Raw genomic sequence first — 17,500 nt, 5'->3', positions numbered from 1 at the left:
AGGACCCCCAAATTGTCAAGCAAAATGAATATATTTTATCACTCTGATTGTGACTCAGTTTGAACAATTCTTCCTTTTTAAGAGACATTAGAAAAATTAGATATGACTTTTAAAAACGATAAAAATCAATACTTATGTTTTGCATTGACTGAATGCATTATTTTCCAAAGCTGTCCCTGGATTGGTCGATAAAGAATAATTACAGTGACTTTTCCCCCACCAGATTGGACTCTCAGTGGTGGGGCTTGTTGTTTTTTGTTATGAATTGTTTTCTTTTATGATTATATTTGTACTCGTTACAATTTCGATGGTAGAACCCATCGAGTGCCAAAAAAAAAAACAATGTTTACTTTGCACTGTCTTCTTAATAGTGTTCACTATGTTGGACACAACTTCGAGAAAGAATTTGTGACAAAACTCATTCATCTAATAATGTTTTTCAAGGCAGCCGGTTCAAATGTAAGATTCAAAGTCCTCAAGATTGAAATATATGACATCAACGATAACAGACCACAGTTTATACAAAGTGTGTTGAATGTTGAAGTGAATGAGGTATGTATAAATATCATATTTATATATTATATATACTACAGATTAATAATTCTTCTTAAATAATTATGCACCCTAAAAGTTAACACCACACACCATCTATTCCTTTAAATAATAGGGTTGGGGATCAACATTGTTCCGTACAGCCAACGTTAGTTAGTTATCATCGGGCCCAGAATTACAGGCAAACCTAATAATTATAACACTATTTAAATTTTACAGACTGATATACGAGTAACTTCTACACAATTCTAGCACATCCGAAACAAAAAAGGATGACGTACTTTTAAATCTCATTTTGATCGGTCATTAACCGGTTTGTGCAGATTTTCTTTTCCCAGTGAAGCGGCAGATTGGCTTTTAACCACACAAATAACATGTATAATGAATTCGTTTAGCTTAAGTAGTATAATTTCAGGTTTATAAAAAACATTACCTCATGAAGTTTAATAATTTAGGGAATAGATCAATATATATATATATATATATATATATATATATATATATATTTCATTCTATCTATTGAATCGTTAGAAAACGAATGTCAACAACAAAGAAAAGGCAAAAAAAAAAAACATGGTTTCGGTCATAGTTGAACTCATTTTATTTTATCTGTCTAATCGGATTAATCACTTTGTTAACACTTTCATTTCATTCATTGTCTGCTCGACATAATTTAACATTTCATCCAAGAAATTGTGATGAAAACGAAATTAACTCATTTCTTTTTACAACAACTTAAAATCGATATTAATTAATTCTTGTATCGAATGTTACAGAAACAATATTTTGGTAGATTTCTGTATCATATATTATATAATATATATATATATATATATATATATATATAATATATATATATATATATATATATATATATATTCAAACTAACGTATTTCTATTTTTAGGTGACTCCAGTCGGACTCACAGTAATCGATTCTATCTCTGCTACTGACAATGATTCTGGAAGTAATGCACAAATCAATTACAGCCTTAGCAAAGCTGATGATGCCCAGGTTGGTGACAAATCTCCCCTCCAAACCCCACATCATCTTACTTTTTATGTGCGGCTATGTGGTCTCATGGTAAGACACTCGCCTTTGAGTCGAGAGGTCCTGGGTTCCAGCCCCGCTCTGAGCGGCGCTTAGTTGAGTCCTTGAAAAGGCCGTTTGCTGCCGTTAATGCCGTTGTCTCTATCCGAAAGAATTGTAATATCCCTAAAAGCTGTAATGTCTCGTCTTACATGTTAAATGTTGCTGTTGGCTAGGGACCCTTGTAAAGAGTTTTGACCACGATTAGATCGGCCCGTTGGTGCAAAGACTATACCTCAGACCTTGTGTTTGTTACAAAGGACCCAAATGGAAATTCGCTGAAGTCAACTAGAGAAATTCTGGGAGATTTTCCCCACAGTCAACATCGTCCAGACCTTGTTAGAACTGGAATCCAAATCCCAATTTTTTTAGAAATTATGCCTGTCTGAAACTTGTCATTTTTCGTAAATTTCCTGGTTAAAATTGAATAAAAAACGAAAGAATAAGCTGCTTCGCATTTTAAACAATTATTTATTTAATTATTTATTTATCTATTGATCTATTTATTTATTTGTGGGATTTATCTATTGACTTTGTTTTAGTTTGCTTTAAAAAATCAAAATAAAATCGGGACTTACGGACATATTGTTAATTTTGCTATTTTGGTTAAAAGAACAGATTGAGCGTGCTGTAGATGTTGTTTTTGTTGTTGATGATGATGATGTTGCCGCCACCACTATTGCTGCTGCTGCTGCTGCTGATGATGATGATGATGATGATGATGATGATGATGATGATGATGATGATGATGATGATGATGATGATGAAGATGATGGTTCCATTTATTTTGCCATTTCCTCAGTTCGATGGTACCAGCTACTTTGCATTCCAATCTGCTAATGAGGGCATCATCACTGTCACCAGAAATCTTGATTTTGAAGAAATGTACCAGCTCTCTGGTAACGACGCAAATAACACAGTATACAAGATGATCGTCACAGCAACGGTAAGACGTTAACTTGTCTTGATATTATTTTCTAACTAAAGCACTTACATGATGAAACCAGAACAAATGCACTACATCAGGTTTAATCGAGAAACGCCAAACGGTAAAACAATTTTTTTTCTCTTGAATGAAACGTCTTTTTTTTCCTTAGGAAGCACTTCATTGCTTTACTGAATGCATTTTCTGAAGATAAATCCAGCTGATGAACGTTTGTTAAAGTTTATCACATGTCAAAATGACATACAAACTTTTATTGTAACTGTATCTTCTGTTAATCATAGATGATAGGACGCTACGCTATAGCTCCAGTCTCTTTGTATTAATTCATCTAAATAAGATTAAAGCCGCAACAAATAGTCTTTCTAAATAGAAATAACAAGTCAAGTTTCAATTTATATAGATTTTAAAAATATATATCTCTACTTTCAATTACCCCTTAAGTATCGTCAGCGTTTATTTGTTGGTTTTGAGGTGTGTCTGTGTGTGTGTGTGTGTGTGTGTGTGTGTGTGTGTTGTTTTTTGTTTTTGTTTTTGTTTAATTTGGAAGGGGGGGGGGGATTGGGAGTTGTTTTTTTGTTTTTTGTTTGTTTTTTTGTTAGGTTAGTTTGGGGTTTGTTTTTTGCGGGATTTTATTTTTGGTTTGCTTGTTTTGTTTTTTGTTTTGCTTTATATGTATTATTGCGGAGTCGCACATATAAATATTGCTGGCTTTAGTAGTGGCTTTTTGATCGATGGTAATGATATTCCTTTACTTTGTGTTGTCGACGTTAATAATGACGAAAGAGTTCAAGAGTCAAAGATAATAAATGAATGTATAACAACAAGACATTCAAGTAAAAGTCCAGATTCCAAGTTTCAATTCTTAGTGCTTTACTTGTGATAAATTCGAAATCCAAATCAAATAGCGTGGTCATAATTCAATCATTTTCATAAATTTCAACTCCGTAAAATCCATCCAAATGTTAAGTCAATTTGTCTATGTGACCATTTTCTAATATACATGGGATAATTCTAAGTCGTGGTGTCGAACGGTAACAGGTCAAGCTGGCCAACTGCAGAGGGCGACAAGAATAGGCAATGGCAAACCATTCTTGTAACTTTGCCGAGTTAACTGCATGAATAAGTCCAAAAAGTTAAACGGTGACAGCGTAAAGGGGAGCATGTTTTCACGGAAGACTGCTGCCTCGCTCGGTTGGGAGCGTGATGTTCGTCAGGTCACACCGAACCGTCAGCCAATTACTAGGCGAAATAAATTTAACAAATGTGACAAAACCAAAATTGGGACATGGAATGTCAGGACCTGTGCCCAAAAAGGAAAACTAAACAACATTCTAAAAGAAATGAAACGGCTCCAAATAAATATTCTTGGCCTGGCAGAGATGAGATGGAAAGAGCAGGGAACCATGTCAAAACAAGAAAACAACACGACATATAAGATCATATGGAGTGGTGGAACCTCTTTCCAAAAAGGAGTAGGGATGATCTTAGACCAAAAATCAACCAAATTTTACAAAGGGCACGTAGCAATCTCAGACAGAGTTTTGCTGGTTAAGCTAAGAGGACCTGTAGTTGACACCAATATTATTCAAGTTTATGCACCAACAGAAGAGGCGACAGATGCAGATATGACAGAGTTTTACCATTCACTAGACAAAGCAAAACGAATGTGTAAATCACAAGAAGTCCTTATGGTAATGGGGGACCTAAATGCTAAGATTGGCAGAGGCAGAGATGGTGACATAATCGGACCACATGGACTCGGAGACAGAAATGAACGAGGAAACATCTGGGCAGATTGGTGTAGAACAAATAAATTAATGATTTCAAACACCTGGTTTCAACAACACCCAAGAAGAACCTGGACATGGCAATCACCAGGGGACAGAGCAAGGAACCAGATAGACTTTATAGCAGTATCATCAAGATTCAGAAATGGCATATTAAATTGCAAAACCTATCCAGGCGCCGATGTAGACAGTGACCATGTCCCAGTTGTTTGTACAGTAAGGATAAAGTTTAAAGCTATTCAGAGAACAGCTGGTAGAATAAAGAGGGATTACAGGTTATGCAAAGACAATGGCATACAAACAAAAATGAGAGAAGAATTTGAAAATGCACTCATGATACAAAGCCAAAGTGAACCTGATAACGAAAAATGTGAAAAACAATTTGATATATTCCAAAAGTGTGTCAAAGCAACTGCAGAAAAGCATTTACCAATAGCTCAAATAAACAGCAAAAAGGAATGGATGACAAATGAAATTCTAAACCTATTTGAAGAAAGACGAAAATGCAACAGAGGGTCTGCAGAATACCAAACATTGAACAACCACATTAAATCCAAATGCATCGAGGCACACGAGAACTATCTAGACTGGAAATGCTGCGAAATCGAAAGAGAATACAAACCCAACCCCCAACAAGCTCACCAAAGAATAAAAGAACTATCAGGGAAAAGGAAAAGCAAAGCAGCAGGAAGTTGTATCCAAAACAAACAAGGGGAACTGCTATTTGAAGAACAACATATAGAAAGCCGATGGGTAGAATACATAGGCGAACTGTACAATGATCCAAATAGAAATGAACCACCACTGAAATTCAAAGAACCATTAAGCGGACCAAACATCACCAAAAGTGAAATTGAACATGCCATGGAACGAATGAGGGATGGTAAAGCAACAGGCCCTGATGAAATATCTGTAGAGGTATTAAAAAGCCTAGGAGATCTAGCAATTGATGAACTTCACATATTATTCAACAATATATACAATACTGGGAAAATTCCAGAAGATCTCTGTAACTCTATTTTCATAGCAATACCAAAGAAAGCAGGTGCAGTCAGATGCGAAAATTTTAGAACTATAAGTTTAATAAGCCACATCAACAAAATACTGTTGCGTATAATTATCAACAGGCTAAGGAATAAGATTAACCCCGAAATCGCAGAAGAACAATATGGATTCCAACCTGACAGAGGGACAAGGAACGCAATATACATCCTCCGTGTTTTAAGTGAAAGAGCTATACAGGTTCAGACCCCACTATACCTCTGTTTTGTCGACTACAAAAAAGCTTTTGATAGAGTACGCCACGAAGAAATACTAAAACAACTGCACTCCATTGGCGCTGATGAGAAAGACCTCAGACTCATGCAAACATTATACTACATCCAGCAGGCATCTATCAAAATCGGAAACTCTACAGGAAATTCCATTCCTATTAAGAAAGGAGTCCGTCAAGGGTGTGTTGCCTCACCAGATCTGTTTAATCTATACCAAGAAACAATCATGAGGGGCATAAATAATATGGAGGGAATAAAAGTAGGAGGTCACAACATAAATAATATAAGATACGCAGACGATACGGTACTCATTGCAACATCAGAAATCCAACTTCAAAAGATTGTTGACAAAGTGGTAGTAGATAGTGAAGCCAAGGGAATGGAAGTGAATATCACCAAAACGGAATGCATGGTAATACAGAAAAACCCCGAAAACAACAACACCTGCAATATAACGATTCACGGCGAGCAACTTACCAACGTAGAAAGTTTTAAATACCTAGGTTCAATAGTGACAACAGATGGAAGATGTAACCGAGACATACGAGCAAGAATAACTCAAGCCAAACAGGCCTTCATGGACCTGGGAAACATTTTGAAAAACAAACAGATGTCGTTCGGGATTAGATTCCGAGTCTTGAAGTGTTACGTGTGGTCAATCTTGTTATACGGATGCGAAAGCTGGACTACAAATGCAGAAACACAAAAGAACATTGAAGCTTTTGAAATGTGGTGCTTGAGAAGGATGCAGAGAATATCGTATACTGCACACAAAACGAACGAAGAAGTGCTAAAACAAACATACCAACAAAGGAAACTAATGCCCTTAATAGTGGATCGACAACTATCCTTTTTCGGACACATAGTAAGGAAAGATAAGAATGAATACCTGGCAAGTTGTGGAAAAATACCTGGTAAACGCGCCCGGGGGAGACAAAGAAAAACACTCATAGACCAACTGAAGGGCTTCACCAACCTAACAATCCAAGAGCTGTTTGAAAAAGCAAGAGACAGGGAGGAATGGAGAGAGATAATTCATGCAGTATCCGAAGCCTGGACCAGGCATGGAACCTAGAAGAAGAAGAAGAAGAATTCTAAGTCGGTAAAATAAAGATTATGTGTAGGAAATTAGAATTTGCAGCATAATACAAAAAAAAAGTCTAAAGACTGTGAAAAGTGCAGTGTTGCTCTAAAGGTTCAAAGTAAAAAGTGTCTGTTTTTACGGAAACATTGCATTAAATACCCTATTGTAATCTGTTCCCATAAGACTGAACCTCCTCCTTGATTTTGACCTCCCACATGAATATTAAAAAAAAGAACCTGCTACTTGATGCAAGAGCTAATCAAACACAACAACAACAACAACAACAACAACAAAAAACAACAAAATTTTCCCAATAATATCAAACCCCGCCTTTTATTACATAAAAGTACTTGGATAAATGACAGTATTTAATTCATAATAACCAAAAATAGCATCAATCTGTTGCTGTTATCCCCCCAGTATTACTCGTACCCTCTGAGTACCAATGACAGTATTTTATGGACAACATGAACAACCAAGAATAATGCAATCTCCTTCAGCTATCCCCCATAGTTCTTTCTAATATTTGCCATGTTTGATTACATCAACAAAAATTATTGCGTAAACTTCTTACATAAGCTTACTCTCTTACATCATATTTTGGTTTGGTTGAGTTATGCTTCTTTGTTGCTGATTTTACTTTTTGTTGTTTCTTTTATTTTTATGTTCTTTTTTTTTTTTTGGGGGGGGGGGGGGTCCTTCTTTTGTTTTGTTTTTCTATCTTTCTAAAAATATTTTGGGGCTAGAATCTATATTTTGCTTTGTTTTGTTTTGTTTTGTTTTTTTGATTTTTACTGTTATAATATTAAAATGTTATCATAAATTTATTTTCAGGATGGAGGTACGCCGCCACTGTCAAGCACAATGACACTGAACATAAAGATTGTCGACAATGATGACCTGGGCCCAGCATTCGAGTATCCATCTTGCATTACAACCAATCAAGCAACCAGCAAACCTTGTATCCAGCCAGAATACACTACCAGTGTTACTTCAGATGTTTCCTATGGTGTACGTACAAACTTCCTTTTATTGAGGATGACTGATAAATATATGATGGAAAAAGAAAAGTGGATAAATGACCAATTGTCTCAAACTGACGTGCACTTATTTGCAAGTCTGATAACCCAATTCGTTATGGGATCATTGTTGTTATGGACAACTCAAAAAATAACGTAAAAAAGTTAAACTCGGCCCAAAATTGGGTTTGGATGTCAGACCTGCATATCTGTACACTTCTTCTCAACCAGCATGTACTTGTCTGCGAGTCTGATAATTCAAATTGTTATGGGCTCATTGTTGCATTGGGAATACTCTAAAGCCAACACATAATATTGTCCATTACAACAATGTTAAATCAAGCCTATAATAGGCTTAGTAGTCGTGACGTCACTTCCCTCGTAATGACGCATAAATAAACTTAGTAACTGGTTCTAAACTATCGGAGCAATGGCGGACGCCCTTATGAAATACTTCTCCGACGAGCATAAAAGTGTATTCCGAGGAGAAAAACATTACACATCTGATCATGTTTTGACTTTTATACATTCTGATCACATGGCATATGAAAACGTTCTAGCCAGCATGAAGAATAAAAGTACCGATTTTCTTTGTTCAGAATCAAGCTGCTCGTTGCTGGGCGCACGTGAAATCAGAATATTGAATCCTATTGCGTTCTGTTATCGGAACAGCAAATGCGGTTATGTGGTCTTTCGGATGGCACTCACCTCCGGATTGGAAGGTCCTGGGTTTAAATCCCAATCTGGGAGATGCTTAGTTGAGTCATTGGAAAAGGCTCTTTACTCACAGTCGCTCATTTTAGTGGCTTGTCTGTGTCGGAGAAGTGGCGAATAAGTAAAGACAAACAGAAGTAAAATAATGTTCCCTGAGATACAGAAGTCGCCTGGTGTCTCTTTTACCCTATTATGGATGGGTTAAGTTCTTGGCAACTCGACAGATAGTAATAAAGTTTAAAGTTGAAAGAAATAGGTAGTAGTCGTGCTAGATGTGGCATGTTATTATAGGGATAGATCAGGTTCATAAGACAAGCGTTAATCCCTGTTAAAGCTGCAATGCTTTAAAATAAATCATCAAAACACCTCTGCAGAATAACACGTACACACATAATTAAACAAAAGTATAATAGTAAAATTTTAATTAAAGTTAGGCTATGGGTAAGTTAATGTTTTCATCCTCTCTTAATCTCTGCTACTCAATTCTCGGTTATTTAGTTCTTAACTTGTTTGTTGCGGTCGAATGCCTTTTGCTTGCCCATTGGAATGATTAGTCGTTCTTGATGCAAACATATGATAGTGATAACAGATCGTCGATTAGTGGGTAACTAGATGGTCCAGTTGAAAGTTACATACTTACTTACTTAGCGCCTTGGGCGCCCAAATGAGCATAGTCTTCGCCATTTGTCCTTCCTCTATGCGTACGCAGCTCCCGGTGTGTCCATTCCTGTGTCGCTAGCAGACATCAATGTAGTTTTATCTCCCTGCTCTTTGGTTCGCTAGGGGTTCCATACATAAGACTGACTTGCAATTTCCTCTTGTGTCTCCAGCATGCCCGAAGTCTCAGTCTCCTTTTGAATCTTCGAGGTCACTGGGGGAGGATCACTGTAGACTTCATTTGATAGTGCTTTCAGCTTACATGAGGCCATCCGCAGAAACGGTGTAGCAGCGTCAGTTGTTTCAGGCTTAGTAAGAATCCATGTCGTGCTCCATATAGAAGCACCGACTTACGTTGCAGGAACAGTCCTCTTTATTTCCTTGTAGGTTTGAACTCCAGATTTCTGAGTTGTGACAGCACTCAAGCCAATGCTTCTGACAGAATGATCAAGGAACTGCTTTGGGTCCAACCTCCTAGGTACTTGAAGTTGTCAACTTCCTTCAGCCATTCTCCATTCTTTGCCTGTATGCAGTTGAAAGTACTATAACAATTATTATTGAATACACATACTAGTTTTAAATTACATTAATGAATGATAACACAATTAAAGTTCACAGCTATAAGATTGATGTAAGTAATCCGAATCCTCATTCACACAGGATATTCCGCTAAATATGATATCAACAACTGATCACAATAGCATGGCTAGGTCTCGAGAATGAAATGAGAGAAAGAACGAGATGGCTTACGCGTCTTCCTTTTAACTCAAAACTATCAGAGTTGAGTATATGGCGGGGACCAATTAATTAGGTTCTGAGTTTGTCAGTTTTATGATATTGCCGGATCATCACATTCTCGAGTTTTAGCAAGAGTTTTGTGTCAATTCAGATGAATTCACGAGTCATTATCTGATATCAGTAATTAGTACTTCTGTGCATCTAAACGAGTTAGTGTTGGCGTGAGGCGTAGCCATCGTTAAGTTATAGCTGACACTGAACCAAAAAGACGGGCATTGACGTCATTATTGGTTTGCACGTCTAGTGAGTTGCGTTAGTAGTGCTCATGGAAACAGGTCCATGGTCAACTATGATACACTCACGTTTTTTTTTTATTTTTTTTTTGTGGCCAGCTGCATTTGAGTATTTTAGTCGTGTCAGCTATAAGTAAACATACTCGGTTAGGCGGCATGCTTGATCCGGAACGTCGATGGTGGTGCAATAAAGTACGACGGCACCTGGCATAATTTTCCGTGTCTCGGCTTGTCTGTAATTAATTCAGCGTTATAAAATTATATCGTCGGCTTGCTTGTAATTTAGGCAAGGTTATAAAATTATGCAGGTGATGCTATGAAAATGTTATGTGTGATTTTGAAATCACTACACTTAGTCAGGTGTAAAATGAGTATCTCGCCCTTTACAGCATTGTTTCTGTTGGAAAAAATTGTAATATTGCCTAACAGGCGTCATGTCTTGTCCTACGTGTTAAGTGTTGCAGTTGGCTAGGGACTCATTTGTAGAGCGCTTTGAGCACGTTCAGTGGATATTACCCTATATTAATGCGGTATTATATTGATAGATACAACGATTCCCGGTGAAGTCTAATGTTTAAGACCTATTGACAGGTCTGACAGTCATTTTACTCTATCGTTGTGAAGTTTTTATGTACATAATGCCCAAAATCAAAAATAAGTGACACAAAGAGAGTACAAATACTATTATTATTAAACTATAGACTAGGATTGGAAGGGACGTTTTTCAATATCGATTGCGTCCGTATTTCTGTGTTTGCGAGCATCAGGTCTAACTAATATTCGAACGGTGACTTAGCGTGAAATAAAGGGACTATTTTTATTTTCATTTGAAAGCAGTAAATTGGTATTCGACACCGTTGTATCTCGTGAATCATTGTTTGAATTTGAGATTTTAAAACATAATTTTAGAATACGGTCACTACAGGTCATTTTCCCGCTAGAACCTTATGCAAGTTCTCAGTATCGTTTAAATGATTTGGTATCCTTCGAAGCATTTGATTTCCGAAATTGTACTTTAAAAATTCAATGTGAGAGTGGCGTTGCAACTAGTTTTTTGAGAGCGGTTTCTAAGAAAAGTTTGCCAACTGCAATCAAATATTAATATAGTACTCGCAGGAATCTAACACGCTCATGGAAGAAGCCAAAAAATGTTCTAGAATCCGATACTCATGGAAACAAACGACTTATGATCGGCCACCCAGCTCTAGCGTGCATATAGCAGAGCCTGCTGGAATCCGGCTTGCAAGTATACAGTGAGTATTGAACCAAAACTTTACTGTAAACGTAGTATTTTGTAACATGTTAATATAATAAACATTCAATTGAATACTGATATAATATTGTGTCTAAACAGGTTGGAAGTGCTGCTTCAATGCCAAATACCATAACGACGAATGTGAGGATTACTCACAATTTTGCTCCATCTCTATCTTGCGAACAACATCAGCCTTCTTGTGGTCCAAGCAACCAAGCAACCGGCAAGCTTTGTATTCAGCCAGAATACACAACGAGTGTGATATCAGACAATATATTTGTTGTACGTACATTTCATGATAAAAGTTGATAAATGTGTAGCTTTATTGCCTAATGGAATCACAATCGGCCTACGCCCTATAGGGCCAGGTTCGAATCCATCATACCAGATAAAATTTAGATCCTTGAAAAATAATATTTCACTCACATTTCCTCGCCAAATCCAATTATAAAATGAGTACCAGTACGATAACAGCACTGTTTCTGTCGAGAGAAAAATTTGATGGCGCCGTACAGGCGGTATATCAATTCGTTTTCCGTGTATCTTATTGCTGTTAGCTTTGGATCCATTGTAAATAGCTCTCATGGCATTTGTCTTAATGGGTATTGAGCTATATAAAGATTTGCATTTTTTTTCTTATTGAAAAGATGTCATGAAAATTAGATTCAAAATTTCAGAAACAGCAAAGACTGTTGCCATTAGTGTTGGTGTTGGCTGGAGTTAGAGTGACCCCCTGAAAAAATAAAAATAAAAATCAATTGTAAACGAATGACGACAATTCCGTTATCCAATTTATGTATCCAGGGCAAATATAGCCTTGACAGAAAGAAGGTAACCTTTTGTAGAAATAGGAATTAAGAACGCTCTTTGTATGCTCGACACCAATTCATATATCTGGATCCTTGTAGCACTGAACTAAATAAAGCTCTCTGTCGTTATCCTCATTACATCTATTTTATTAGTTGTCATATCTTCCAGTTGTTATGGGCTGTTTTTATGGCATGACATCTGGCTTTTGCCTCGAAGATTTCAATCGACGAAAAGTCGAGTCTCCGAAAAAGGCTCTTTACTCACACTTTTTCACCACAGTGTAAAATAAACAACTAATAATGTTTCACAGGCTTCATGCCCTACACTGCATGTTCAGTGTTGAAATTGTTGAGATCTCCGTTGGATCGCTTTAAGTAAGGTAAATAAAAGCTCAGATTTTTAGGGGAGCTGTTGTATTGTAATGTGGTGTGTGTGTGTGTGTGTGTGTGTGTGTGTGTGTGTGTGTCTGTGTGTGTGGCTGTGTGTGTGTGCGCGTGTGAATATGTGTGTGTGTGTGTGCATTTGTGTGAAAGATAACCATCCCAAACAATCAGTCTTCCTCGACTGGAGATCGAACCTCAGGTCTCCTGATTTGCAGGTCAGACACTTGAAGGGATTAAACTTGACGTAAGTAAATTTTAGTCTGAATATATTTCAGCCTGTTGACTTAACACTTCTACCACGACCAGCTGACAGAAACAACATGAACCTACCAGTGGATATGATAATGTATGATCGAGACACCCAAGACCACCCAGTATCATGCTCTGTTGTGAATAGTAAGTCTACCTTTATTATAAAATATCTTTGGTATAACCCAAAATATAAAATATCGGAAAAAAAAAGAACTAAAAAAAACAAGAAGAAGAAGGAGAAGAAGAAGAAGAAGAAGAAGGAGGAGGAGGAGGAGGAAGAAGAGGAGGAGGAGGAGGAGGAGGAAGGGAGGAGGAGGAGAGGAGGAGAGGAGGAGAAGAAGGAGAATGGGGTTGTGGCGGAGTAGGAGAGAGAGGAGGAATAGGAGTTGGAGAAAAATGCGGAGACGGAGGGGGAAGAGGATGAGGAAGGAGAGGAGGAGAAGGTGGATCGAGAATGAGAAAAAGGAAGAAGATGATGATGGTGACATGATGGTATTGTTGATGATGATGAGGAAGAGGAGGAGAAGGAGGTGGAAGTTCAACAGTTACAACAGCACCAACAATAAAACCAAAAACGACAACAACATCATTAGCAATAGCAGTAACTTTCCTGTCAACAACAACATAAGAAACAAGAAAAAGAAGAAAAAGAAGAACATTGTAGAAGTTAACCAGATTGAGAGAGTTCTCTCTCCTATCTCTAGTAGAAACACAATCAGACATGCTACTTGATGGTATTTTAAATCGTATAACATATTACATTGAACAATGGTTTTAAATGGTAATGGTTTAATGTTCCTTTCATTTTGATTAACATCCATGAACAGGTTTCGTTTTGTTTTCATTTTATAGCCATACCAAATGGCTACCAGACTTTTTTCCGAGCTGCCGCTCAACAAATTAGTGACACCAAGAAGTACAAATGTACCATAAGCCAAGTAAGATCAATCTCAAGATCTCTGGTTTCCGAAGTTCGACTCATAGTTGAAGCTGCAGAGTCCTCTTCCAACAAGAGAGTGGATTATGCCACGGTCTTTGCGGCTGTCAACCCAAGAGTTCCATTTGCAGGCTAGGACGAATTCGACAAGGTTGGAGCTGGAACAACTAACTGTCAATTGGCAACGAAAAGAAAACCCTATATAAATATTTCAACGACAATGACCAAACAATTCAGGATATATATCCTAAATACAGATTACCACTGTGTTTTTTTTAATTGACTGTTTCTATTTTGCAGAGCATACAATTGTTATTAAATCCCTAAACATCACACTTTCAATATCCACACATCTTTTAATATAACGTCTTCTATTAGTAAATTGGCGCTACCTTTTTATACAATTTTATGTCTTTAACTTTAATATTTTTTGTCTGGGAGGGGTCCTTTGACCTCCCGTGGTGGGCAGAAGGTCACGCATTGTGTCTTCTATTTCCTATACCTTTTTTCCAAGTTGCTTTCTATCTTTATCTTGGAATAGGATTAGTTAGTTTTTCCCTAGCCCTGACTGGAGTCCTTGACTGGGAGGGAAGCAGTTAAATGTATAGTTATAGTTTCGGGATACATTTTTTTCCTTGTAAATCATCTCTCTGTAATGTATTGTTAGTTATGTATTCTCTAAACATTTGAGTGTATTCCTCTTCGTGGAATCCTTGCTGGTGTCTGGATGAGACTTCAAGGTTATCTCAAACTAAGTACCACATTGATGGCATGCTCTTGAAATCTACGTTTGTTCCCTATTTGAACCAATTCCCCTTTGTCACTTTTTCTTGGGTGCTTTGATTATAAATCTAGAATATTTTGACTATTCCAGTTTCCTCTTTTTACTGGCGCTGAAATGACCTAAATGTCTCGCAGGCACCTCAAAATACTTTAAAACAAACAACAATATTTTTGTATGCTTTTATTCACATATTATTTGGTCCATACTAATAAAAATTGGGACAAAAACTATTATTAGTAATCTTCCTTAGTAGCCATAATTTTCTCAACTTTGAATGTTCAAGTTTGATTCCTGAAACCGACCACAATAGAAAGAAAGGGTGTGTCTTATTATTGTGAGAGAGATGAGATTTCCCATAAAAATATATTGGTCTTACTCCTAAAATTATATAAATGCAAATGAACAGATCTTTGAGTCAAGGAATATTTTTATAAGATGTATATAGAGATAATAATATTGTTATCGATTTCTACAATAGGTCCTGTCCTGCTTTCATTTTCGAACAACACACAAACACACACACACACACACACACACACACACACACACACACACACACACATATACGTACATACACTGTCACACACAATTCGTATTGTATTACAGCTTAGCTTACTTGTATGATTTAATATAGCTTCAATGTAAATATTCTCAAGGCCACACAATTATTTAACTTTTTAAAACGTTTGGTTTGTTTCGTACATATTCCGACATCAGTGCTACCAACATAAAGAGCAACCTAAATTGTATCCAATGGACATTTGGTCAATGATATTCAACATGGTCTATAAGAGTTGTACAATATTTTACACGGAATCAGAACTAAAAGAATTGTTTGAAAATGTGTGGGATTTTATCACTATTCAATACATGAGAAAATAGATTGGATCACGAAGATAAAGGCTGCTCATAATCATAAAGCAAAATGGAAAATCTACAGATGACATCAAAATTTGAGAATTACGTCCACATTTTCGATGTGGCAAGTTTGCGGTGAATTTATTAAAAGGAACATTTAGAACATATTTTTCAAACAAATTGTGTCCATAAATTTCAATAGATATATATGGATTTGATTGCAAATTCACACTTGCATCATTTAATAGTTTGGCGGCTATCTATAGGCTTCTAAACGTTTCCATGTAATTTTTTTTTCTTCTCCTAACCATGATGGGTGACAAAGTTTGTTTGCTCATTAATGTTACATAGTGTGTACACCCCTCCCATAAAGTTTTGAGCCGAGAATAGGAAAAATGTATACGTTACATTTATTATCACGTCAGGGATTTGTCTAATGAACATTAATGGCTTGGTTCCGTCACTAAGATGAAAAATCGTTTTTGACAAGACAAGCCTGTCCCAAATATTATACAAGCGGTTTTAAATATTTAATCAAAATATCATATATGCTGGGTCATCAATGATTCATATAATTTGTGATATGGAATCATTTCGGTAGATATCGGGATTGTAGCTATTCTACATTAGTAAATTTGGCACATGACGCGACGGTGTAGCTACTATCGCGAAATAAGTTAACTTTTTTCTGATTCTGATGCTTTCTCTCGAGTTTCTAATTTCAGTTTTCTTTATTCTTTACAATTTTTATTGACAACTCTTTAAAATATCAATTGATTAAATGTGTAGTGATCGGGGAGGCCATGATAACGGGTCAACTCGGCAGATTACCTTTTTCCTTTTCTATGAGAAACTATGAACTTTTTATACCAATTACAAAAATGAAAAAAAATCTCGAGAGATGGAGACATTTCATGCTTGTTTTGATAATTTCTGTGAAAGACTGAATTGTGTTTTGTTTTGATTTGGTTTTTGTCTTTGTATCTTTTTTTTTTTTTTGGAAAAAGGGAGGGGGGGGGGGGGTTGAGAAATGTATTTATTAATGTTTTGTTTTGTTTTGTTTTGATTTCATTTTTCATTGAAATACCATAAAAACTTTTTTCTTTTATTATGTTGGTATTTACTTGTTATTTGGTTTGGTTTAACAAAACATTAAAAATTAATGTTAATTATGTAATGAGAAAAAAGTTAAACAAAACAACGTTGGATTCTTACGAGTCTAAGACTCAAAGTTCCATTAATTATCTCTTCTACTAACTTTTGATAAACATTTAACACTCCATTTTTTGTTTTAACGTAAAAACTCTTGACCTTTTGAAATTCCTCCTTATAATTGTGTGACCTGTTGTAATGTTATAATTATAAGCATAATATATGTGTCATTTTATCTTAATAAAACTCGGTATTTAATATGACATTTGTTTGTTTTTTATATATATTGTTGATATATTTCTAGGAAGGTGTGGAATGCCAATCGAAAAAGAAATATTTCCACTTCTTCAAAAGCAAACATTTTGTGAAAATAACGTTGTAAGATTATTTTAGTTCAGGCTTCCCGGGAGGTCAGTGATGGAGATAAGAAATATCTCTTTTTCCTCAAAAACAAACGTGTTGTGAATATAAGGTAAGTTTATTTTGGTTTGAGGTTCCCGGGAGGTCAGTGGTAGAGAAAAACAAACGTGTTGTGAATATAAGGTAAGTTTATTTTGGTTTGAGGTTCCCGGGAGGTCAGTGGTAGAGAAAAACAAACGTGTTGTGAATATAAGGTAAGTTTATTTTGGTTTGAGGTTCCCGGGAGGTCAGTGGTAGAGAAAAACAAACGTGTTGTGAATATAAGGTAAGTTTATTTTGGTTTGAGGTTCCCGGGAGGTCAGTGGTAGAGAAAAACAAACGTGTTGTGAATATAAGGTAAGTTTATTTTGGTTTGGAGTTTCCGGGAGGTCAGTGGTAGAGCACTCATCTCTCAAGCAAAGACTCTGGGTATGAGAACTAGTGGTATGACATTCGTTTTCGAACCGAAGGTTCAAGGTTTGAGACCCACTCTGAGCGGCGAATAACAGGAATGATAA

The 17,500-nt window shown here is 36.3% G+C and overlaps 1 protein-coding gene across 2 annotated transcripts in view; it reads left to right on the top strand.

Annotated features, from left to right (window-relative positions):
* LOC144967749 (uncharacterized) overlaps positions 1–16,843 on the top strand; it is a 33,948-nt gene extending 17,105 nt beyond the window's left edge. For both annotated transcript variants that reach the window (XM_078905339.1, XM_078905340.1), the window contains exons 6-12: positions 445–552; positions 1,458–1,565; positions 2,443–2,586; positions 7,566–7,742; positions 11,507–11,689; positions 12,876–12,996; positions 13,705–16,843. In XM_078905339.1, the coding sequence (XP_078761465.1) occupies positions 445–552; positions 1,458–1,565; positions 2,443–2,586; positions 7,566–7,742; positions 11,507–11,689; positions 12,876–12,996; positions 13,705–13,925 (1,062 nt within the window). In that variant the 3' untranslated portion in view covers positions 13,926–16,843. The remainder of the gene's footprint in view (positions 1–444; positions 553–1,457; positions 1,566–2,442; positions 2,587–7,565; positions 7,743–11,506; positions 11,690–12,875; positions 12,997–13,704) is intronic.
* Positions 16,844–17,500: the final 657 nt, after the last annotated feature.

Source organism: Berghia stephanieae, chromosome 3 (assembly GCF_034508935.2).
Source record: "Berghia stephanieae isolate SIO BIC M18660-M18661 chromosome 3, UCSD_Bste_1.3, whole genome shotgun sequence".
NCBI lineage: Eukaryota > Metazoa > Mollusca > Gastropoda > Nudibranchia > Aeolidiidae > Berghia > Berghia stephanieae.
Note: the sequence above shows the minus strand (reverse complement) of the source record. Positions and strands in the feature narration are given on the sequence as shown.